This window comes from Tiliqua scincoides, chromosome 3 (assembly GCF_035046505.1).
Source record: "Tiliqua scincoides isolate rTilSci1 chromosome 3, rTilSci1.hap2, whole genome shotgun sequence".
Classification (NCBI taxonomy): Eukaryota; Metazoa; Chordata; class Lepidosauria; order Squamata; family Scincidae; genus Tiliqua; species Tiliqua scincoides.
Genome location: NC_089823.1, coordinates 10,378,695 through 10,403,871, shown reverse-complemented (window position 1 = coordinate 10,403,871; position 25,177 = coordinate 10,378,695). Strand labels below are relative to the sequence as shown.

The window sequence follows — 25,177 nt, the reverse complement described above, 5'->3', positions numbered from 1 at the left end:
GTGCAGTGGTAGAAGGCCCAGGGAAACCTGTGCTCAGCTCCACTAGCCATTACAATTGCTGCGGGATCTTGAACCAGTCAGAGTTCATCAGTATCACTGACCTCACAGGGTTGTTGTGAGTATAAAAGGATGGATGGGCCACTTGTGCTGCCCTGAGCTCCTTGGGGTAGGGTGGGCTGGAAAAATAATTATTTGGGGATAACACACATGAGAAGGACATGTATCACATGTCCTCATATGTCCTCATATCACATATGAGAAGGACATGTATCACAACTAGCCTCTCTGTCTGCTTTTGCTTCTTATAACTTCACAGGGAAGGGTCTCCTTCCTCTCTGTCCTGTCCCAGATTTCACAGGTGTAGTCTGCATATCTACTCACTCATCAGAGGCAGCCACAAAACCAACTATACTGGAACACTACCAACAAAAAAGACAACAGGTCAATGCTTTCTCACACCTCCCTCCCTCCCCCCCCTTGCAAAAAAAGACATAATTCAAGTCATATATTTGGGACCAAAGCAAGAAATTTTTTGTCAAAGCACATCTTTATTATTTTGACATAATTCTCCACAAAAACCTACCAAACATGACAGGACAAAAACCTTAAGCCAGAAAGTAGCAGAAATTACTTAAAAATAATTGCACCCAGCTGCAAGAACTGAATCAGAAGCACATCACTGCAATCGAATTTCTCATTTTAATTCTTTTTTTCTTAAAAGTCTTCACCAATTGAAAGGAAGTCAGAAAAATAAATGGGGAGGTCAAGTCTTCAAACAATTAACCGGGATCCAGGGATATATTTTGAGTCTGCCCATATATTGGTTTCCCCAGAGTTGTCAATGCGCTTCTTGCACTGGTAACAACGGCGATAATTCGCACACTGGTCAAGTAGCAGGAGCTTGTCCCCAGCACTGCAATGAAAGGGAATAATGTGTGAACAACAAATGCAATGATCATCCTTGATTAGAGTGGCCAGCCATGTATTCACCCTCTTACTCAGAAGCAGGCATTGCCATTTGAGAGAACTGCACCTGCTTCAGAGATGGGCCAGAGCAGATGCTTTGCACGCAGCAAGACTCAGGTTCAGTCTCCAGTTAAAAGGCCTTAGATTGTAGAATTGGGACAAATGTCTGCCTGAGATCTCAGAGAACTGACGCTAGCCTGAACAGACAAGTGACAAGACCACTGCATCCTGGACAACTGTGTGCCAGTATTGGACATCTGCATCTGTTTTTTTTTTTTGCATCCCAGACATATGTGTCCCAATATATATTAGATATACTTATTTATTTTTTTTAATGTGAAGGTAGAGTTAGAGCTGGGATAAGAGGCTTAGGACATATAACATGGGATTTGTCACCCAATTATAGTTTGTTTGTTGCCCAGTTCTAGTGGAAGGCAAATAACTAGGACACAAAGAAACCCAGAAGCAAATGTCCAGGGACACCAATGACTGGGGCACATTTGGCCAGGACACAATCCTCCAGCATGCAAATATCCTAGTATCAAATAGACAACAGTAGGCTAGACAGAATGATTTCTGACCCAGAATACAGCAGCCTCGAACAATGGGCTGGCTCCATGACTAAAGTGCCTGCAAATGTTAATACAGGAGGAGACATACCCTGTGCATCTATTGTGCCAGCATTGAATTTTGACTTAGGCTGCCATCCTAACCACACTTTCCTGAGAGTTAGCCCCACTGAACAAAACAGGACTTAACTTCTGAATAGACCTGGTCAGGATTGTGCCCTAGGTATATAAGGTCCAAGAAAAGGCAAGTGCACTGTTAAAAAAATTGTAAGTCCCTTTCTAGATTGGATCAAAAAGTCCATCTCCTCCAATAGGTTATGCCTCTCTTCCCTTATGCTAGAGCAGGGGTGTCCAAACTTTTTGGCAGGAGGGCCACATCATCTCTCTGACACTGTGTCAGGGGCCAGGAAAAGAAAAAAATTAATTTACATTTCAAATTTGAATAAATTTACATAAATGAATATATTAGAGATGGAACTTATATGAATGAATGATGGTCTTGCAATAGCTCAGGGCCTATAAAAGGCCTTGCACAAAGCAAGGCCAGCCTTTCCTTTGCTGCCACTGCTGCATCACAGATGTGAAACAGCAAGCTCTGGAGGAAGCCCTCGTCCCTCTGCTCACACGAGAGGCTGAACAGTTGGCTGAGAGCAGTTGCATCAGGCCAGAGCAGGCTCCAGCAAGTCTCCTTGAGGGCCGGATTGGGAGGCCTCGAGGACCACAAGTGGCCCCAGGGCCAAGGTTTGGGCACCCCTGTGCTAGAGGGATCAAATGGAACTATGCTCTGAGTTCCAGCATTATCGGGGGGGGGGGAATCAACTCGCTATGTTTTATTTGCAGGATAAAAGAGCCTCTCTGTGCAATCAGGAATTCTTTATTAAATAAAAGTATTATTTTGCTTTTATTATTATTGGGTCTAGCGGTATGTTTCTCCTCCAAGCTGAAAAAGCATTTTGACGGGGCCTGGGCAGGCAGGGTTACTGGGGCCCCCAAGCCCAGATGCGGCCTGACTGATATTTCTGGGATGTAAAGTGAACATTACAATTGGTAACCAGTACCAGGTATCAGGGCAGAGTTCACACCATGGAGAGGCAGGGATAGAGGGGCTTCCCTATCTACAACCACAGAGTATCATGGTCTGCCACTCCAATGGCATGTTTCTGTTCAGTGCCAAAAGTTCAAACTTTTGGTGATCTTTACCGTTTGAAGAGCTTCTCTTCATAGTCTCGTAGCCTTTTTAGCTCTATGCTCTTCTGCCAATCATCTCGCACAGCTAAATTCATTTGGAAAATCTTTTCAAACCGGGCTCCTTTCTCAGCAAGCCACCTAAGGAAACAAGAAGAAGCCATTCAGAATGACCATTTTTTTTCCAGTTAGCATAAGAACATAAGAAGAGCCCCGCTGGATCAGGCCAAAGCCCACCTTGCCCAGCTTCCTGTATTTCATAGTGGCCTACCAGATGACTCACGGAACACACAACACAACAAGAGATCTGCATCCTGGTACCCTCCTTGCATGTACAGATGCCTAGCTGGAACAAGTTGTCTGTCTTTTATTGTACAAAATATCCCTCCCCCAATAAACCTCCAGTCCTTGTAATATTCATACTTAAAAACATCAGACATCTTCCGAGTGTGATCAGTTCCAGGACTGAACCGCTCACATGGTGGGATGAAGGAGATGTTTTGGGTGGAATTTGCTGTAGCGATGTAGTTAGGGGTGCAGTTGGCCAGCTGCTCACTTAGGCTGCAATCCTAAATACACTTTCCTGGGAGTAAGCCCCACTGAATACAATGGGACCTAATTCCAAGTAGGCATGCATAGGATTGGGCTGTTAGTCCCTCAGCTGACCAAGAGAGGAAACCAGACTGAGGGCACTCTCTCAGCCCACCTCTCTGGGGCAGTGGTGGGGGCACTTGGTCTTTGCTTTGTTCATGGAAGGCAGCATGGAGAAGTTGCAGGAGGGGGATTGTGACCACAACACACTTTGTGTGCGGGAGGGAAGCACTTTGGTGCACTGGGTTGGGCCTGACCAATTCCAAATACAGCTCTTTCCCCAAACAGAATAAGGTCCAAACTACATGTTTTACTTACCATTTTTTTTTGTTAAAACAAAAAGCAGCTGTCCCCGGCTGCAATCTCGATCATGGCACTGGCAAGACAGGGTGTTTTGGGAAAAGCATCTGGGGGAAAGGGGACTCCGAAAGGATGTTGTCCCTGCAAAGTGGAGGCCAGAACGGCACATCCAAGGAGGCCTCCAACATGTTGAGCTATCTAGTGTAGCAAGGCTTGGCCCCTGACCCGAACCCTATGTAACCTCTCTGCACATGGGTGTGCCACTCTGCACAGTGCTCCACCCAAAACCCAGTGCAAAATTTCTCATGCCATGAAATTCAGCAGTGTTTCTGGTTTAGAAATGACCTGCCCAGGAGCTCGCAAGAAGCCACCCATCCCTGCATATCTGTTGGAAAGTCACAACGCAACATCTCTGCTCTTACTGTTTCTTTGCCCTCTGGAACATGTCCGCTGCCCTTCTCTGGTCCACCAGCTGGCTGAGGATTGCTGCCCGCTTGCGATCTGCAGCCGCCTGCAGCTGGTATTTGGCGTACTCCTGGGCTCGTTTCTTACTTTCCTCCATTTTCTCCAGATTCAGATCGTGCTTCCCAAAGACAACCCCGGTTGAATCAGGCTCAAACTGGGGCAACGGAGCTGGCTTCATCTTTATCTGCATCCGAATTTGGAAGGAAATTTCATCAAGGAATGAAGACTTGTCCACAGTTCATTGTTCTTAGGAAGTCTTTACCCATGACTATTAAGTAAACAGATGACCATGAGTGTAGGTGAACACTCATGTGCATCCAGGCATATGAAGACAGCACATGAAACCCTTTTGCCAGTGTGTACATGCAATGGAAATCCCAATGCCAGCTATGACTTCCCAAGCCATGTGCAGCCAGGAAAACAGATACTTGCATCTGGGGTAGTGGCTCAGATGTCAAACTAGGAGTGGGGAGACCAAGTTGAAATCCCTGCAAATGCTTACTGGCTGGCCTTAGCCCTGTCACAGCCATTGTAAGGATCAGAGACAACACTAGGATTTGTATCATTCGGTGCAAGAGCGCACTGCATCACCCCCATGATATACCTCTTCCCATACCAGACCATATAGAAATAACTACAATACCATATGCACAACCTAAATGCAGTGGCATCACTAGGGTTAGCATCCCCCCATTAACTTTATTTAAATATATAACAGTATAGGTCACTCAACAAATCACTAACCAACAAAAACCAGTTGGTCAACATGATGACACTCACACAACTGTTCTAGTATTAGCTCTGATGCAAGGAAATGAGAGTTGACTTATACTGACACCTCACTGGTTCCTTGCTGTGTCATAATAACACCTCTTGACTCTCAGAATAATCAGTCTCATTGGTCAGTTTTAATTTAAGAAAATCCACTTTTTGTTACATAAGGCAGTTGCATTCTCCTTTCCTGGTCATTTGTCCATAACTTTTGATAGAATACAGCTATTTCAACACAGTTTGTCCACATGAAATTTCACATATAATGGTATATTATTCAAAAATACCAAGATTTCACAATTGCGGCTAGTAGTGGTGTCACATACACAACTCCGAGTGCATCGCCTGATGCAATCTGCCCTTCCCTGGTGATGCCACTGGTGAGGATGAAGTGAAAGTGAGGAGAACCCTGAATGTCACTCGAAGTGCCTTGGAGGAAGTCAGGGTAGAAAGGCTACCAATAAACATACTTTAAGTGAAAGAAAGAAAGAAAGAAAGAAAGAAAGAAAGAAAGAAAGAAAGAAAGAAAGAAAGAAAGAAAGAAAGAAAGAAAGAAAGAAAGAAAGAAAGAAAGAAAGAAAGAAAGAAAGAAAGAAAGAAAGAAAGAAAGAAAGAAAGAAAGAAAGAAAGAAAGAAAGAAAGAAAGAAAGAAAGAAAGAAAGAAAGAAAGAAAGAAAGAAAGAAAGAAAGAAAGCTCCACTAGCACACTCCACTCCACTAGCTCCAAGTACACAGTAGCTCCTCACCCCATGCCTAGTTCGGCCCCAAGTTCTTTTCTCCATGAACTTTACCCCTAGAAACAGTCAGCCAGCTGTGTGTCTGCAGCTCCCAAATTCATCGCTATTGATCTGTGACTGAAGCTAGAATCTATCAGCCAACAGACCAGATTAGTTAGAGCTGGCAGCAGATCTAATATTCACCTGCGTGTCCAATGCCCTCTTATAACATTGCCTTTGCTCCATCCTGTTCTTCAGATAATTTGCCCTTTGGGCAGCCAACCTAGATAAAAAAAACAAGAAAAAAAAGACCCAGTTTCTAAACTCCAAAGTCACAGCCAGAGGATTCACTCAGCTAAGGAGGCTTGACACTTAGCTGATGGTTGACATGGTAGGAACCATTTCATCATGCAACAATAGGATTGCCAACTCTTACACTAGAACACTGTTTCTCAACATTTATCCCCCACTGTACTACTTTGCATGCTCCACCTATTGGAAGTACCACCAGAAGTAACTGGCAATGGTGTCAATCATTATCAATCAAAATGCTCTGATTAGCAGCAACTCTCCAGGGTTTTAGGCAGAGGGGTCTTTCCCAGTCCTGCTGAATGGAGGTGCCAGGGGTGGACTTGGCATAGGGCAGCTTTCTCTGACTCACAGAGCCCACGCTGAAGGTAACGACTTACTCTTCTGCCAGCTGTACATGCTCCAAGCGGTCAATGAGGTCCTGGTTTTGCTTTTCCTTCCTCTCTCTGGTCTCCCTCTCCTCCAACTGCTTGGACAAGTGCTGTGCATACTCTTCTTGCTTTTGATGAACAGTAGAACTGGGAGGCCTCTTCTCAAAAATATAGGATTTCTACCATGAAAAAGGTATACAGCGATACATGAGCAAGAACTCCCCCTCTCTTCCTGAGTGGATGCAACATTAGGGGGACTTCCTCAAATCCTACTGGTATAAGTACAGCTCCATGTAACGTACTACAGGCAGAGGGTCTCCAGTGGGCTAGTGTGGTGCAGTGCTGCATCACAAACTAGGGCTGTGGAGACCTGGATTCAAATCCCCACTTGTCCATGAAGTTCATTGGGTTACCATGGGCCAATCATATTCACTGCACACACAGCTGGCCACACAGCAGTGACATAGCTAGAGGAGGTGCAAAGCACTAAGTCCTGCAGGGAGCCTCACTGAAGCATGCGAGTAGCCTCTCCCCTTTGGAGCCAGGCGTACACCTCCATTTTGCTCCCCATGCCTGGAATGGCTCTAAAGGGAAGGGGCCACTTGCACACTGCAGTGAGGCTCCCTGCAAAATGCTTTGTACCCCCTTGAGCTACGCCACTGCACCCAGCTGTCACTCCCCACAAACTCTCAGAACCAAAGAAGACCAATGGGCTTCTTTGCCAATTCCCCCATGACAAGGACAAAGTCAGTGACTTCTCCTTTCTCTCTCTTTAGTGCTCCAGCAGGTTGCAAAAGGGCCACAGCTCCCCATATTTCACCTTGGGGGAGCCTTTAAAATCCACTTCAAGGCTTTGCGGGGTGGGGGATACCTGAAATCTAAAATCTAAGCAAATGTTCCTCTGGGGAGTTCTTCATACGTACCTATATACCTAAAACACCCCAGACGGGTCTTTGAAATTTTAATACTACTACAGTTAGGGAGTCAATCAATTTTGGCATGTCATGTTAGTGCATTAGGAACACACAAGCTTACATAGGCTTCTGCTGCCTTCTCATTCTTGTGGTTTCTTATGGCTTCAGCAACTCCCAGATTGAAAGCTGCAATTTTCTGGCTTTGTTCCCTGTTGGCCAAAATTCGCGCCTGCAAGCAAGGAAATGGTTATATGCACTCAAGTAAGGAAAAAGATGTCAAATGGCCCTGGGAAATCTCCAGGGCAAATTCTCCAGACAAGCAATACCCTTGGCTTTTTTAACCACCCCTCCCTCTTCTCTCTTGTATTAACTTTGCACATACAAAGAGACTTTGAAACAAGCAACCTCTGACGCGAACGTTGAGGAGGCCCAAGAGGAAGGGGCCTTGTGAAATACCTGAACTGCCTTTTCATCCTCTGGCTGTTATCACCGCACACCTAACTTTCAATTCTTGATAGCACTTGCCTGATTCACCAGCCGACACACGAAGCTGGGTTAAGCTAAGCTGGTAAAGGGGCCATAACCAAGGAAAAGCACCATCATCTCTGCTCTCTCTCAGCACAGGGTCCTGCCAGGTTGTAGGCAGAGTGACCCACAACCAGCAGATCAAAAAGTGCTGTCATGGCAAAGGGATGTTGGGATGCTTCCTCTTATTTGTGCATCCCTTTCCTTTCCAACTGTCAAATGCCAGATTCAAGGGAGCCAAGGGACACTCCTAGGCTTCCAAGCACCTTACTAGCCTCCCTCCTATCTAGTTGTGCTATTTTAGACAGACACATTTTGTTAAAAGTTCCCCTTGTTGTTCCGGGGGGGGGGGGGCCAGGGGGCAGCAGTGTTTTAAAAACAAAAAAAAACCTCTGCTTTGTCCTCTGCAACCTCCAGCAACAACAACTTCTAATATTCCAAACATCTGGGAGGGAGAGAGAGGAGGAGAGAGAAATTACGGCCAAAGTAAATTTGATGAAAAACATGTTAAATAATGCATTTGGTATTTTTCTCCCCTTCTCTTTTTAAACTAACAGCATCTGGGGAGGAAGTGGGGGGACGTTCTAACCCAGTTAAAGACCAGGGCATAGGGGGAAAGGATTTTCCCCCTATACAATTTTTCCACTGAGCCACCCACCCACCCATGCTGTTTGCACCAAAAGTCAGTATTTCAGCAATCAGAAGCTTTCAGCTTCTATTTGGGTAGGGGATGGTTTTCAGCGGAAAAACAACAAATTTTCCCTTCACCAGGAGTGCCATTCCCAGCCACTCCAGCTTCCTTGAGAGGGAGGCTTCAGAGTTCTAAACAGTCCAAGCCAGGCCACTGTTCACAATGCGGATGTACCACGTGGCCTGGCTTCAACTTAAACTGCCCTTCCAGTTCTTTAAATAATCACGCCTTGTTCCAGGTTCTGTAAACCGAACCCCTGTTTGGTTATGAAGGAATAGCACAGCACTAGATTTCTCAGCATCACCTTCACTTGCAACTGTCACCTGAAGAACCCTGATGGATTGGGTGGCACCAGGATGATGGCAGAAGATGTGATTTGGGAATGGTCCAAATAATTATTTTGTAAAACAAATCCCTCACTGCAAGTAGTTAAGTGAAGACAGCAAGGAGAAACGTTCTAGCTTAGCCCACTCCTTGCTATGCTAGCTTTCTTCTTGCAAGGAGGAGGGTTTTTTTTCATGCAAAGTGAGCATTTGAAAAGTGGTCTCTCCCACCTGCAATCTGAAGCATAGCAATGCATTCGAGCACCTCAGGATTTTAACACCCTAAGAGCATAAGAAGAGCCCCACTGGATCAGGCCAAAGGCCCATCAAGTCCAGCTTCCAGTATCTCACAGTATCTTTGTTCTGAAAGATTTGCTTTTCAAGAAGAAACCTTGCTATTTCTCTAACCCAATACCTGCTGCCTCCGAACAGCTTCTTGATCCTTTAGTGCCATGTACTGTGCCAAGATCCTGTCCTCCTCCTTTTCTTTTATCCTCTTCTCATCACTGATTAAAACAGGGATGCACCTCTGAGCCCGTTGCATGCAGAGGTAACACATTTCCTGGGAAATACATGGAATATAAGACACAAGGGGGTCTAAATTGCTAGAACAGATCATAGATCTCTCCATCAGTGCTCAGAGAAAAGCATTTCTTACTCTGCAATTGCAATCAAATGCTTCTGGCATAATTGGAAGGGAGATCTGCTAAGGCCCCTGTTGCTGCATATGTATCTGTGGCCTGAGGGACATAGAGGATATCGCACCATTATGATACCACACCTTTGTTCTTTACCAGGAACAGATTTCTGAAGGAAATTCTAGACACTGTAAATCCTAAGAGAGGATAAGACCCATTTACTGTTATCAGATGAGGAAAAATATGTAAAGCATAAGGTACGTTTGCTCTGTGGCAGCCCAAAGAACTAGGCATGCATGTGTAGTCAAACGCAATGTGCCAGGAATAAATCAACAGCCCATATGAGGGGCCCAAACACCATTCCAGAATTTGTAGCTGGAGGAAATGATAGTTGCTTTTCTAGATCAGGACTAAAAATCTATGTAGGGGGAAACACACATTTTTTTTCTCCGCTTCAAAATTATTGACAGTATTTCAACCCTGGCATGAACAAAATTCACCTTTCCCCTGTTAGTGAAAGGAGAGTGCATGAATCCTGGAAGAAGGCAGGCTAACCAAGGGGACTAATGCCTAGTGGTTAGCACACCTGCTCTCCCTTTCTCTTAACTAGATCAACAGCTGAATGGGGGGGAAAGCCTTGATAGTTTGTATCCACTGCCACCACCCTAGACTACAGGGTGGTAGCAGTGACCAGGCAGAGGAGGGCAGTCTGGGAATAAAACCCTTCTGAGAAGAGCACTGAACCTTGGGGGTTCATATCAAAATCAAATCACAGTAGTCTCTCTGTGGTCTCTCACAATAGCCTCTCTACAGGGAAAAGAGATATGGCAATCCACTGAATTACCTGTGAACATGGACCAGGACAACAAAGGGTCAAAATGTAACTAGTTTATCAGAAGCCTAACGAAAAGGGAATTAAACGATATGGGGAAAGAAAGGCGGCTAGTAAAATAAGAGCAGGCAGACGGAAAATACCTGAGTTTGTTTGGAATACACAAAGGCTGACCAAATGGATTTAGTAATCATTAATGTCCAACAGATGGAGCCAATATTCTCAGTCCACAGACCCACCCCACCATGTGCATCGCTGTCTGGACACACTTAAAAGTTGAAGAAGAGAAATGCTAGCCCTGTTGAACTATTGGGAGGCAATACTGAGACCTAGAAATATTCCTGTGTTTCCAATGCAGATGGTTTTTATTTACCTACAAGTGTCATGGAATTTCAAGCTGGCACTGACCACTAAGTAACTGGGACAGCAATAAGGCTCTCTGTGCAAACTCAGCAACAATATGGGCTATTGCTTGTCCTTAAACTGAGAGGGAAGGCCAGTTCATTGTGAAACATCTCTACACCCATATTTCTCAAAGTGTGCTCCCAGGACCCCTGGGGTTCCTCAGGACCACTTCAGGGACTCTACAAGCACACCATAAGCAGCAACCTGCTCAGTTTGTTCATCCATCCATCCCACTTCCCTTGTTCATGGCTTCCCTTCCTCATTTCCTTCCTGTTCTGGCTCTTCACTGGTATTCTGCATTGAGCTTAGCATAGCGCAACTCCGTCCATGCGCTGGCATTCTGGGGCTCCCCGAGACTCCGCACATGCACTGATGGGCTCCCCAAGTCTCCTTTTAAAATGTAAAGGGCTCTGGTGACCAAAATATTTGAGAACAGCTGCTCTATGCAATGGCCTCTGGGACCATGCAGACTGTTCTCACAATCTAAAAAGGATCACATGGAGACACCAATTGTGCAAACTGGTGCTTCCAAATGGCTGCTGTATAACATACCCCCATAATTTGTACTATCAGAGGCCATTTTCCAAGCACACAAAGGGCAGCAGCCCCCACATAGAAGCACCAGCTTCTACTATGAATGCCCCAATATGATACCCCAGGCTGGGTTGCAGTTCTAGCACAACCTCATATACCCCCAGGGATCCAGCTGATGGAAGCAGCCCATAGACTGCTGAAAACGTGTGCAAGACAATCTGAGTTTTCAGCAACTTCCCTGAAGCCACTGGCAAAGAGACTGGCTGGAGCTAAAAGGCTTCTTCACTTGCTGCAAGTGCGTGGTAGTGCAAGAAGCATTTATCTAGGACAGGGGTGTCCAAACATTTTGGCAGGAGGGCCACATCATCTCTCTGACACTGTGTCAGGGGCTGGGAAAGAAAGAATTAATTTACAATTTAATATTTGAATAAATTTACATCAATGAATATATTAGAGACGGCACTTATATGAATGAATGAAGGTCTTGGAATAGCTCAAGGCCTATAAAAGGCCTTGCACAAAGCAAGGCCCGCCTTTCCTTCACTACCACTGCTGCATCACAGATATGAATCAGCAAGTAGTGGAGGGAGCCCTCGTCCCACAGCTCAGACGAGTTCAACCTCTCAACAGTTGTCCTCATGCTGAGAGCAGTTGTTTTGGGCCAGCACAGGCTCCAGCAAGTCTCTGGAGGGCCAGAGGCTCATTGGAGACTGGGGGCTCCTTGAGGGCCTCTGAGGGCCTGATTGGGGGCCTCTGAGGGCCGCAGGTGGCCCCCGGGCTGGGGTTTGGGCACCCCTGATCTAGGAGCCAAATATGGGCCATGGGTTACCTGCTGCCAGGCCATCTCAGGGGAACCGCCCCCTACCTGCAAGGGCCTCAAAAGTGCCATTCTGCCACCATTGCATGAAGTCTCTGGGAACAGAGGAGCCCTTCGGAAGACCTTGAGTCCTTGGCAACTGCCCAGGGATCCTGATCCCTGGTGAGCCAGCCCTACCTGATACCAAATAGCACTCCCAGAGCCACACACATATATAGCCCAAGAATGAAGAAGAGCTACATAGTGTACCTGTCCTGCCCTACCATGATCTTGACAAGGTGGGGACGGAGTCCTGGGTCTAGGAGCAGGAAATTGGGCAGGCTTGGCTTCCTGTTCTGCCTTTGAAGGATCTGGAATGGGTGTTACTGGCCTAAAAAATATATAAAGTAGAAGCTTATGAATTCCAAGGATATCCACAAGGCAATGGCACATGCACAAAGCACCAAGCTTATTCTCTGCTCTGGACACCAAAGTACACAACTAGAAGCGCAGAACTGCACTTGTGGAAAAGGAAAGGATACTCCCCCCAAGACACTCCTGTGCCAACAGCAGGAAAACTGTGAACTCATTGCAAAAATAACGTGGGTCTAACAGTTGCCCTAATCAGAGTGCAGACAGAGGAGGGCACGTGTGCTTTTCCTCCAAGGACATAGGGAAGGATCACAGCCCAGAAATACAGAACAGGTTTTGCAAACTGAAGATTCCATGTAATTTCCAGTTAAAAGGTGTCAGGTAGCAGAGTGATGGCATTCACCTCTGTTTTGCTCCCCCTGCCATAAGAACATAAGAACAGCCCCACTGGATCAGGCCATAGGCCCATCTAGTCCAGCTTCCTGTATCTCACAGCGGCCCACCAAATGCCCCAGGAGCACACCAGATAACAAGAGACCTCATCCTGGTGCCCTCCCTTGCATCTGGTTTTCTGACATAGCCCATTTCTAAAATCAGGAGGTTGCACATACACATCATGGCTTGTACCCCATAATGGATTTTTCCTCCAGAAACTTGTTCAATCCCCTTTTAAAGGCATCCAGGCCAGATGCCATCACCACATCCTGCGGCAAGGAGTTCCACACACCGACCATACGCTAAGTAAAGAAATATTTTCTTGTCTGTCCTAACCCTCCCAACACTCAATTTTAGTGGATGTCCCCTGGTTCTGGTGTTATGTGAGAGTGGAAAGAGCATCTCTCTATGCATGCTGTTCATCCCCTGCATAATTTTGTATGTCTCAAGCATGTCCCCCCAGAACGCCCAGAATGGCTCCAAAGGGGAGGGGGGCTATTTGCATGCTGCAGTGAGGTTCCCTGCAAAACCTAGAGATTTGCACCTCCTCTAGCTACGCAACTGTTTTGGAAGACATTTTAACCCTAGTTAGGTTGATGGTTGGCTAACAGTCCAGGATACACATTTGCTGATGTTTTATCTACAAGCACAGGCAACGGGAGATGATTGCCTGCTAGCTGGAAATCTCCCCCTCCAGCACCCACTTTTGGAATGTGACAGAGTTTAGGGCAGCCATTTTCAACCTCTGTGCCATGGCACACTGGTGTGCTGTGAATGATCTGCAGGTGTGCCGTGGGAGTTTGAGGAGGGTCATTTATTAGTAGGGCCATTGGGGGATGTGAGCACCTCACCAACAGCATCATGTGCCTTGTTAATTGTAAAAAAACTGATGGTGTGCCTTGACAATTTTAGTACCTTGTCAGCGTGCCATGAGACAAAAAGGACTGAAAATCACTGGTTTAGGGGATGGACAGAGGAAAAAGTCTGGAGCCAGACAGAAATCAGGAATGGAAGAAAATTTGAAGTGATGATGCAACAGGAACTTGGGTTGCGGTGTTCACTCTGGAAACTAAACGCAGGGGCAGTGCACCTACCACAGGTTGTAAGAATGCTTATTTACTTGCAATATGCTTGGTCTGTATACAGCAAAACCTCACTTAAAGTTGTTTCATTCAACGTTGTTTCATTTTGAAGTTGGTCACCTGTTCTCAGTCTTCTGACTTCCGCGTCCTCCAAGGTGATACACTGGAGGGCTAGCGGAAGCTGCTTCTGGGTCGTGCCAAGCGTACAACCCACTTCCTTGGCCTTGTTGTGCCCCAGAATGTCTTGCAGCAGCTTTGCAAGCCGTTCCAGGGAGCAACAAAGTTATGCAGCAGAATAGGAAAGCACTCCGTGAGCCTGTCACTTAGGGGAGTGTTATTGAACCTATGGTGAAATTGGTTTTGTTATAAGTTGTTTTGCTTAAACTTGCAATTTCCAAGAAACTGTCAAGAACTTTAAATGAGAACTTGCTGTACTGGTAAATAAAGCAGCTATTACAAAGACGCTACAGGTCTCCAGTGCTCTGTTATCCAAAGGAAACTAGACCCAGTAATGCTGCCCCTGGAACTGCTCACCACTTGTGGAACCGGAGAGAACTGAGCAGCTTTATCTAAAAATAAATAGGATGCAAAGTGAGAGGCGGCCATTCCCTCAACCCATCACCAGTGGCATTCCTATTGTGCGTGATAATATAAAAGACATTCAGGCAGAAGACGGTGTCTCCATGATAACATGTTGAAAGCCCCCCAACAAATAATGGAGAAGGTCTCTGGCTTATCTCCTCCAATTTCCCCTCAGGCCTGCACAAAGGGAGCTTTCCCATTAAAAGCAGAAGGTGCCCCTGCATGTCTAAGTGCTCACAAAGCCATTCTCCGGGAGAGCTTTTCAGCAGCCTCCAAGAGCAACAGCTGGCATCCTGCACAGCTCAGGCATTCAAACATTTAAAAGCCACCCAGCGGAGAGAACCCTGACCTGGGCCACATTCAACGACTGCTTGTCATCAAGAGGAAAGACAGGGTTCGTGTGACTCGAGAAAGAGGATCCCCACCCTTTTCAACAAGACCAGCGATTCAGCGGTCACAATAGCCATTGCAAAGAAGAGCGTAGGGGCTGAGATGTCAGGAGAAACCAAAGCAGGCCTGCCGCTGGGGGCTGCACCTCACATTCCAGTTCAGGTCATTACCTTCAAATGGCTGAGAACCTCAACGGCTTAGGGCCTACAGGACATTCACCCACATGAGCCCAAAAGCCTGTCCTCCACCAAGGAGAGCAGACAAGACCCTCCTGCAAAGTTGGCACAGTTGGCTGGGGTCATGCAAGAGGGCCCTTCTCTGCAGCTGTGCCTAGTCTCTGGAATTTCCTGCTGTGAGAGGCTTGTCTGGAACCTTCCTTTCAGGATTTTTGCCTCCTCGTGACAATCTTCCTAACTGGCCTGCCAGTTCTATGGTTTTTAAACATATGACATCTGGTATCTGAATGTCATGGTAGAGCATCTGCTAACTCTTAGTTCTTTGTAAATAAGTTGTGTTTTCTCATTTTTGTGTGCATATCACGGGTGGCTTATTTTCAAAATATGTTGTAAATATCAGTAAAACAAACACAATTACATTTCCCACAAAAATAGAAGACATTTGACAGAGGTTTACTTACAAATTTATACCCCGCTTTCTCCCCCTGATGGGCATTCAAAAATGGTTGGCAACCTTCAGTCTCGAAAGACTATGGTATAAGCCTACAGCACCCGGTATTCCCAGGCAGTCTCCCATCCAAGTACTAACCAGGCCTGACCCTGCTTAGCTTCCGAGATCAGACGAGATTGGGCATGGAAAGACTATTCAAAGCGGCTTACAAATATCATTAAAAAATTAGAACAAACATTAGAATCTCCTAAAAACAGAGTTTTGACCTTAAAAATATCATTAAAAAGCCAAAGACAAGAAAAAAACAGAAAACCAGCAGCTATCGATAAAAAAGGCAGACCCATAGAACTAATCAGCATAGTATCCCAAATATCCATATTAAAAAGCCATAGACTCAGAAGGCTAATGTAAAAAGAAATGCTCTGCTGGAAAGCCTCTAAGGAGGCAGCAGTTCGTAAACTGAGAGGGATGGAATTCCATATAGTTGGTGCCACTACAGAGAAGGCCCTGCTCCTTTACACCGCATCCCCCACCCCCATAGATTAAATTCCCCAATGGATGAAGCCTGGCAAAACCCTGTCAGTGTCCCTCCAAATCCATCTCTCACCTTCCAGGGGGTGGCTTCTGTTTAACATTCTTCTCAAGGTCTTCGGTCAAACTGACACCTGTGACTTTGGCTGGAGAAATAGGCTTGCGAGAGAGGAGGCGCCTCACTGGGAGATTTTCTGCACAAGAAGTGAGCAGAGGTTTGGTGAGACTTCCATGCTGCAGCGGCAAACGAGCCGCACAGGGCCATTAAGCGTAAGTGTGGGCACACAGTCTAAGAGTACAAACTGAACAGGGGAAGTTTCCTGTGCTGAGCCAATAGTCCATCTGGCTCTGGACTTCCTTACCAACTGGACAACGGCTCTCCAGAGTTTGAAACAGGGGCCTGGAGGGCTTCAGCACCATGCCCCATTTTCTTCCCCTGCCACCCATCCCAAACTTTTCATTTTGCCCAGCGTCCAGCCTGAAGGTTCCGGAGAACTCGAAAGCCAAGTTGGCTGACCGTAGCCCTCTTCAGAGATTGCAGTCCAGTGCAGAAACACTGCAAGCTTGCAGGAGGAGGGTAGCAGGCATTTCAACAAGCCCCCTCCCTGTGCCAACTATGACTGCAACATTTGCGTGTATAAACAAGTGCTGTACACAGGGGGAGAACTTCCCTGTGATCTGGAATGCCAGGCGCCTGGGCTTAGAAACACACCAGCATGGAGCAGGGATTTGCCAGTGTGCTCTCACTGCTCCCCCAACCATACAGTGTTTCCACACAGGACTGTGTGACCTGCAGATGGCTGAACATTTTCATTGGTCCCAGTCAAAAAAAGGGCCCAGTGGTGGCGTTTGAAAAATGGAATGGCTACCCAACCTTTTCTGCTGCTCACTCTTTCTGTCTGCTCCTTTTCCTTGCTGGGCATGTCACCTTCTTCAGGGATGGTTTCCATTTCCTTCAGCTCAATCCTAAAGAAAAGCAAATCAATGGGACTTGACTGTCCTTTTCACAGCCTTCACCATCATCTCTTCAGGTCCCATCCACAGGTTGGATTTGCAAGCATGAAACAGTCTCAGAGTCTAGATCATTTGGCTTCTGGTGCAAGCTATTTTTCTACTGTGAACAGCAAGCAGGAAGAGCATGACAGGGATATGAACTTTGGCAGAGGCAAAGTTCTAAAGCCCCCTGCCACAGTTTCTTGTTTGTGCCCCCAGGCCAACTCACTTGCTTTAATAATAATAATAACAACAACAACAACAACAGGTATTTATATACCGCCTTTCTTGGTCTTTATTCAAGACTTTATTCAAGGCGGTTTACATAGGCAGGCTTATCCAAATCCCTTATTAAATAGGGATTTTTACAATTGAAAGAAGGTTCTCTCTTTCAAGAACCACTACATTCAGGTGTTTCAATCCGATCTGGCTTCACATTCTGGCCTCCATCCTTCCACGCTCAGAGCAGATGGAATAGCTCAGCTTCAGCTTGTCAGCTGCTTCAAGGTCGCACAGTCTCCCATCCAAGTACTAACCAGGCCTGACCCTGCTTAGCTTCTGAGATCAGATGGAGGCTCTACCCTCTAGACCAGACCTCCTGCCCTCCTGCTTTCCATAACATGTAATTGGCTCCGGCAACCAATGGTTTTTTCCATTGCTGCTATTGTTAAACAATATGAAGTCAGAAAGCCTTGAAGACTATGGCTAATCACCCAGAGATCTACCAGAAGACAGTGGTATAGCTAGAGGGGGTACAAAGCACTAAGTTTTGCAGGGAAATTCACCACAGCGTGCACGCAGACCCTCCCCTTTGGAGCCATTCTGGGTGGGGGAGCAAAACAGAAGAGAATGTGGGTGAGGCTCCTTGCAAAACTTAGTGCTTTGCATCCCTTCTAGCTACACCACTGCCAGGAGATCCTAATCTATCTTCTTCCCATCTTAGAAATGCCTTATGGATTGGGAAAGAGAGAGAGAGAGAGAGAGAGAGAGAGAGAGATAGAGTGGAAGGGGAAAGAAAATCACATCCCACCCACAGCAACCTTTGAGTCAGTTCAGTGTAACAGGGGAAATGAAGGATTTGGATTAGGTATACTTGGGTTTAAGTTCTAGGCTGAGGTATGTGGCCAAGTGACTAACTGTGGGCAAGCGGCAAAGGGCCCAATCCTATCCAACTTTACAGCCCTGGTACAGCTGCAATAAAGCCCTGAGGTAACAGAACAAATGTTTCCTTACCTTGAAGAGGCTTCTGTGACTGCCTTCCCACCAAAGGATGCAGCGCATGCCCCATTAGCACAGCCGCACTGGCAAACTGCATTTCCAGTGCTGATGCAGCCATAGTGCAGCCCCAAAGTAAGGGAACAAACATGCCCTTATCTTGAGGAGGCTTCTGGGACGGTCCCCCTCCCCTTGCGCACCCTGTTGACACGGCTGCATCAACACTGGAAAGTTGGATGGGATTGTACCTCAATATGTATCAACCTACTTTACAGGTGTGAAGATAACCTGGGACCACATCAAGCATGCTGCCCCAAGTATGGATATGATAAATAAATTGAGAAATAGTGGTTTGCCCTTTGCATTTTTAATTCTTTCACCATGTCCACCCTGCCTTTCCACCCAAAGGGTCTACAGGGGTCACACAGATAAATAAATGGTTGAACCTTTCTTATTTCTAAGAGCCCAGTCCTAGGTATGTCTACTCAGCTCATTCTAATCAATGGGTCTTACTCCCAAGTAAGTGTGGATAGGATTGTAGCCTAAGTCACCTTAGGAGTGACACACACAGAGTCAATAAATGGGATCAAACACACTCACCTTGGAAACATGACAACATTACCGGAGTGCGAGTGGGGAGCAGCCATGTCTCTGCCTGAGAGCACAGAATCCCCTGTCCCGGGCCTCTGTATCAGAAAAAAAGGATGGCTGGTGGCACAGTAGGAAGCAATCATGATGCCAGATGTGTTCCTCTGTGCATGCAATGGATTGCTTCTTTTAAACAAATGCCTTCTTATTGAGTTTTTATCCACCCATGGTAGGATATTTTGCCTAGTATAACTCAAAAAAGGCAGCAAGTGGCAATCAGCCCAGATCCAGAAACTGCCAAGGTTAGACATTTGCTGCACCCCCCCCATCCCAGCCCCTGCCAGGAACAGTAGAGCACTCACAGCCCCAATGAGGTCACCATTCTCAGTTAGCATCAAAGAGCCAAGCAGGTCATAGGCAGCACAAAAGAATGTGTGGTTCGTATGCTTGTCCCTTCCAGGTTAAAATTCCCCCTGGGGACAGAACTACCTTCTTTGTGCAATTCCACAATTTGGGGGGACGGGGGGGGTGGTGGTGGTACATTTTTCATGCAAAAAACTGAGGCTCCTGTGCAAAAGCCCAGAAACAGCAAGGTTTTCTGAAGTACTTCTCCTTGTGCTGACTTCAAGGCAATGAATACATTCAAAATACATTCAATAAATGGCAAATGGTGGTTGCCATGCTCACCATTTAGCATCTCCATCAAAAACTGTAAAATCTGTCAATGCATCAGTAAATCTTTCAAAGGACAATTTTGGCAGCTTTAATTATTGCAAGTTGATTGACTATTCTGGACAATTTTGGAATTCTCCACTAGAGATACTAGATGACAAACATAACAGCCACACTGCCATGTTCTTGAAGGTATCCTGAGCGATATACAGCCATATGCTGTCTTGAATCTGCTAATAATACCTAAAATAGACTAAGAATTATAGTTATTAGGTTAGCAGCAGAGATCTTTATAATTCAAGCAGAGGCTCGAAATATTGAACTGAAGAGTTATCTTCAAGCAGAAGCTCAACAGACACCTGTGGAGAAGCTCTAGAAGGATTTTCTGCTTTAGGCAGGGGGTTGGACTAGATGACCTTGAGGGACATTCCAACTCTATGGTTATCATAGACAACATATAGGCCCAGAAGGAAATATGGGACTTACATTGGACAGAGCTTTCAGCAGATTCCCGCTCCCATCCATGGTTTGAAGGAAGTCCTTATAAAACTTCATTTTCACCCTGTTGTCCCGGATAATGAGAACTCCAATCCCCTTGAATGTGAACTCGACGGTTTGCTTGGTGGCAATGGAGCGTGAGAAGGACAAGAGGGTCTCTCGGATACATCCTTCCACAATTTCCCTGTTAAAGGGGCCCTCCAGGGATAATACAATGAAATTCAGCTTAACAATTGGAATATCACCTAGAGGAGGGTGATGGGAAAAGAAGCGGGGTAGGAAGGGAAATGGTTTGTACAAGAAGCAGTACATCACATGAATACATTCCTGGAAGGCTAAGGGAGGGGGACTATGGCTCAGTGACACAGCAAATTCAGAAGGTCCTAATTGCAATCTCAGGTAACTCCAGGTAGGGAGGAGAGAAATTCCTGTCTGAACCCCTGGAGAGCTGCTGCCAGTCAGTGTTGGCAATATTGAACTAGATGAACCAAGTACTTGGCTCAGTAAAAGGCAGTTCCCTATATTCTAAAGTCTCACTCACACATATCTAATATTTGGGCTCCAGGATATGGTCTGAAAATATACTCTGCAGGCTCCTTGCTGAAGCTAAGCAGCTGCAGGCCTGGATGAGCTTCCCTCTTAAAACATCTGCCTCTGCTCAGTTTGTCAACAACCTGTCCCTGCTCCCCTTCCTTGCCACTTCCATGACTCTGTAGCTATCCTTAGTACTCCTACATCACAGCTCCATTCTCTCTCTTGAACTTTATTTTATTTTATTTTTTTATTTTCTGTGCATTGCATTTGATGCTCAGAGATTAACCTGCTTGCATGGAACAAAGTGCAATTTGCACACAGGGCACAAGGTAAAACATACATTCCAACTAGATTTCCTACCAGGAGTATATATTTTGTTATACTTCAGCCCATGGATCTGTGCGAGTTTCTCAGAGAGAAGAAACACAGGCCTTTGTACGAGGATGAACTTGTTATTGCTGACTTCAAGCCTCTGTCTTAAGAAGGAGAATGTCCCCAGTCCTGGTATCAAGACACCCTGAAAAAGAAGCATAGTGTAATAATCAAGAACAGGAGCCACAAACTTCAACTCAGGCATAAACTCATTCAGTTATGGTAAGTAAGCCACAGTCTGCCACATTTTTAATAAGCAGGTAACAACAGTGAACTACCTTAAAGGATTGTTGTAAGGGAGTGGTTCTCACACATTTAGCACCGGGACACACTTTTTAGAATCAGAATCTGTCAGGACCTATCGCAAGTGATGTCATGACTGGAAGTGACATCATCAAGTAGGAAAATTTTAACAAACCTAGGCTGCAATCCTGTCCACACTTACCTAGATAAGTACCACACACTTACCACACTTACCTAGATGAAATTGGCTCGCGACCCACCTAGTGGGTCCCGACCCACAGTTTGAGAAACACTGTTGTAAGGATTAATGAGATAAAAATAGGCAAAAGGTTTGCAAGTGCCATTTCAAGATATATGTGCAGGGTGGATTTGCCCACCTTCTCCTTTAAAGAAAAATGAATGTATCCTTTGGTTCCTTTCAAAGACATGGAAAAGTATCTGAACCATCCATCAGATAAGAATGCAAGCATAGGAATAAATGGCCAGTCCCACCTTATTCATGGAGAGTTGCTTTTCCACAAATTCAGAAACAGTGCTCCAAATACTAAGGATTTCTGAAAAGTAAAGGAAATACAAATTAGTCATGGATTTTTCATACAACACTTTAGGTCCTGTAAAGAAATCAAACTATGGCGATCATCGGCAAGATAAGCATCAGTTCCATTCCAGAGGTTTGTCCAGGAGTCAGAATGTATGAAATTAAAACAACCAGCTGTTCCTGGCCCAGCACTTTTGCTCCTGGGCAAAAGCACCTTTGCAAAAGCACCAATGCAGCCATCCATTAACATGGGCAGCCATAACTCAAGGACCCAGTGTATAGAAAAATGTCCATTCTTTCTCCCAGCAACTAATATGAGACTGAAAACTAGGCAATGGAAAGGAAGGTCCTCAATATCAATTTGAATTTAATTTATAGACCCTATGTTTCACTATGGAAATGTTGGGACTTACTTCTAAAATAGTATATAGAGCTGTGCTATTAAGTATAAAGAGAATGTCCTATGGAAAGTATGCTTCTCAGTGGTATAGCTAGAGGGGGTGCAAAGTGCCAGGTTTTGCAGGGAGCCAGAGCCTCACTGCAGCCTGCAAGCGGCCCCTCCTCTTCCTCTTCAGCGCCATTCCAGGAAGAGGGAGCAAAATGCATGCTAGTCAGCATGTGTGGCTGCTAACTTGCTACAATACACTTGCAAACTCCCAAATAAGTAAAATGAAGCCAAACTGCCTGAAAGGTCCTACTTCCACCATTCCCCCTTGCTGTCCCTTTCCATAACACCTGGGCCTACCAATGGCGATTACCTTGTGGGTCTTTTCCAACTCTATGATTCTATGGTTAGCCAAGATAGCAAAATGGGACCTCCAGGTTCAACTTCAGAGGCAGTGTACCACTCAATAGCAAGGTAAAGCTATTGCAGTGGAAAATAGCAAGGTAAAGCTATTGCTTTTCTGTCCTGCTTATGCGCTTTCTGGACTCATCAGATTGACCACTGTGAGAGAACATTGCAAGGTAAAGCTATTGCAATGGAAAATAGCAAGGTAAAGCTATTGCTTTTCTGTCCTGCTTATGCGCTTTCTGGACTCATCAGATTGACCACTGTGAGAGAACATTGCACACTCGACTAGACAGACATCAGAGTTGTCATAAAATGTCTATATTTTAGGTGTATTCTATGTATATTTTGTCCGTTTTATTATGTGGGAGCTGGCTTGGAATTCAGTCTGGGGTTCAGAGCTGAGATTCCATTGCCCACAGCTTAGTGGAGTAAAAATGCAAATTGGGGTTCAAAGCAGCCCAGACTGGTCAAACTGGTTTTAGGGAGATGGCACTCCTCCAGGCAGAGATCAGGAAACTGGTGGCATCATGAGAGGATAAGACTCCCAGGCACAAGGAAGTCGACCCTTCTTTGGTTCCAGCAGTCCAAGAACCTCACACAGTGAGTACTTGGGAGAAGAATCCCTTGTGGGGTGCAAGTGTAGAGAGCTGGTGGTTCCATCATCAAATGTACAAACAATTAATCAATGATATGTAGTCAGAAACCATGAGGATTTTATTTTGGCTTCAGTCTGTCTTCTCTCTGTGCGCTTGTTACATGCTCTTTCAAAGGTCCTGGTAAAGTCAAGTGTGAGACTGGAAGAGCATGCGTGAGATTCCTCAGCACCAATTAACCCTTTTTAGCAAAGTCAATTCTTTATACTTTTTTCCTGTTGTGCATCTGATTTTGTTGTTTCCTTTTTCTTTTATTAGCATTTTAATATACTTCTTGCATACTGTTCTGAATCTGCCTTGTTTTGGGAAAAATCAGTGAATTGTCACATCTCCTCATTCTGCAGGCACTACTGTGAGAGTGATTTTGATAGAGACCCCTGAGGTTCAGTATTATTCGAGGAGGGGGATTCTGCCCAAGGACCTCTAGCCAACCTGTTCAACAAGACATCAATCTCTACAAGAGATCTGAGCTGGTGGCAGTGGATTCAAACTACCAAGGCTTTTCCCTGGTAAGCTGTGTGTCCAATGAAGGGAAAGAGAAGGGAATGTGTGCTAAACACTAGGCACTACTGCCCTGCATCAGCATGCAGTCACTGGCAGCCCCTCTCTGGATCCTGACAGCTTATCCAGCATGGCTTTAGCATTAAATGGTGTTATTGCTCTCTCCCTTCAGCTCCTTCCTCCAAAAACCCACCACTGCCATGCAACCTTTATCTAATTCCACAAGCCCCCCCCCCACAACTATCCACATGACACTACATTTGCCCACCTTCACATCTTTTCACTCAGTCCTCTCCCCATCTTCCTTGCCTCTGTCATGCCCTCCACAGACTGAGATCTCCTTCAGTCATGAAAAGCATATAAAACAAGAGCCCCACTGGAACAGATCAAAGGTACCATTTAACCCAGCACTCTGCTTTCAAAAGTGGTCACCAAGATCATTCCAGAGAGTCTCCAAGCAAAAGTCTACAACCTTCTCCTGTCATTTGCTCCACAGCAATTTGTATTCAGCGGCATGTTCTCCACTGCCAGGTTTTTCCAATTCCTCTTAAAGCCATTTAAGAGAGCAACCTCTGCCTTATCTCACAGCAGGTAACTCTACGCATTAATTATACATTTCGCGAAGACAGCCTTTAGCTTGCCCTGAATCTCAAGCCAAACAATTTCATTGGGTGACTATGAATTCTGGTACTGGGGGAGAAGGAGAAAAAATAAAATCTTTTTTAAAATAGATACTCTGTAAAGGACCATGTACACCACTGATTCCCACAGGTGGTCCGTGAGACACAGAAGTGCTCTGCAAGATCTCAGGGGAAAAAATCACCTTTGATCACTTTAAGCATCTCTCTGAGTGAGCCCTTCCTCTCAGACCACCAGAGAGGGCGGAGAACAGACTGCCTGTAGCCTGTCAGTGAAATATCAGCTGCTGCTGTGGGCAGTCCCAACATCTCTGGTAGTTCATGGGTGGGGGGCACTTGCTTGGGAGATGCTTCCCCATGGACCACCAGAGAGAACGGGCCACCTGCAGCCTCAGCTGGCAACAAAAACAGCAACCCAGAAATCTCTATAAATAATAAATCTCTAATAAATGTGATCTATTACAAATTCAATTGTATTTTTTTGTGCAGGGTGGTAACATGGTCCACGCTAATTCCAATTTTTGCCTCAGTGGTTTGAACGCTGCTAAAGGTTGGGAGCTGCTCATGTACACCGATGACGCTAAATAAAATAAACGCACACATATTGGTTAAGTAAGCCCTGTAAGACAAGCACAGCTGTGGGATACTTACCCTCTGAAGTGAGCTTGGGGAGTGTTAGAAACACATGCTTTCCAGCTTCTAAGATTGCAGTATGGATGGTGTCCAGCATTTTCACATTCTCACCTCTGCTACAGGCAAAAACAAAGAGCAGGTAGACTGCACTGCTTCCTGGAGGCTTCTCCCAGGGAGATGCTGTCTGTCACATGCCTCCTGCCTGCACCCCCCCCAGTTTCTTCCCCCTTTGCTCACTTGACTTTAAAACACAGCCTTAAAGAGCTCTCCCCCATGCCCTTCTCTCTCCCTTTCCTCCTCATCAATGCAATGGGAAAGGGACTCCTGAAGCCCAGTGCATTCAGAGCAGGGGAGGGGCCATGTGTGCAAGGGGCGGGGCCGTCTCT

At 45.8% G+C, this 25,177-nt stretch overlaps 1 protein-coding gene across 1 annotated transcript; it reads right to left on the bottom strand.

Moving 5' to 3' along the window:
* Window positions 1–676: 676 nt before the first annotated feature.
* Window positions 677–24,888, bottom strand: CCDC81 (coiled-coil domain containing 81). The gene is made up of 15 exons (XM_066621675.1): window positions 24,810–24,888; window positions 21,528–21,589; window positions 20,781–20,937; window positions 19,875–20,131; window positions 18,729–18,814; window positions 16,795–16,886; window positions 15,997–16,114; window positions 12,172–12,292; window positions 9,112–9,258; window positions 7,279–7,386; window positions 6,253–6,422; window positions 5,768–5,846; window positions 4,034–4,260; window positions 2,736–2,861; window positions 677–913 (listed from the first exon to the last, which is right to left on the bottom strand). The coding sequence occupies exons 1-15, from the start codon at window positions 24,886–24,888 to the stop codon at window positions 772–774; spliced, it is 1,971 nt and encodes a 656-aa protein (XP_066477772.1). The 3' UTR covers window positions 677–771.
* Between the last annotated feature and the right edge of the window lie 289 nt (window positions 24,889–25,177).

Bases quoted from the DNA above. Each gene is read 5' to 3' on its own strand.
- CCDC81 (XM_066621675.1), bottom strand. From the start codon at position 24,888: ATGCTGGACACCATCCATACTGCAATCTTAGAAGCTGGAAAGCATGTG. The intron at 16,887-18,728 runs GTGAGTGTGTTT...GCTTTTCTTTAG, and splicing joins AATGTTGTCATGTTTCCAAG to GATTGAGCTGAAGGAAATGG. The intron at 914-2,735 runs GTAAAGATCACC...CTTTCATTGCAG, and splicing joins GAAGAGAAGCTCTTCAAACG to TGCTGGGGACAAGCTCCTGC.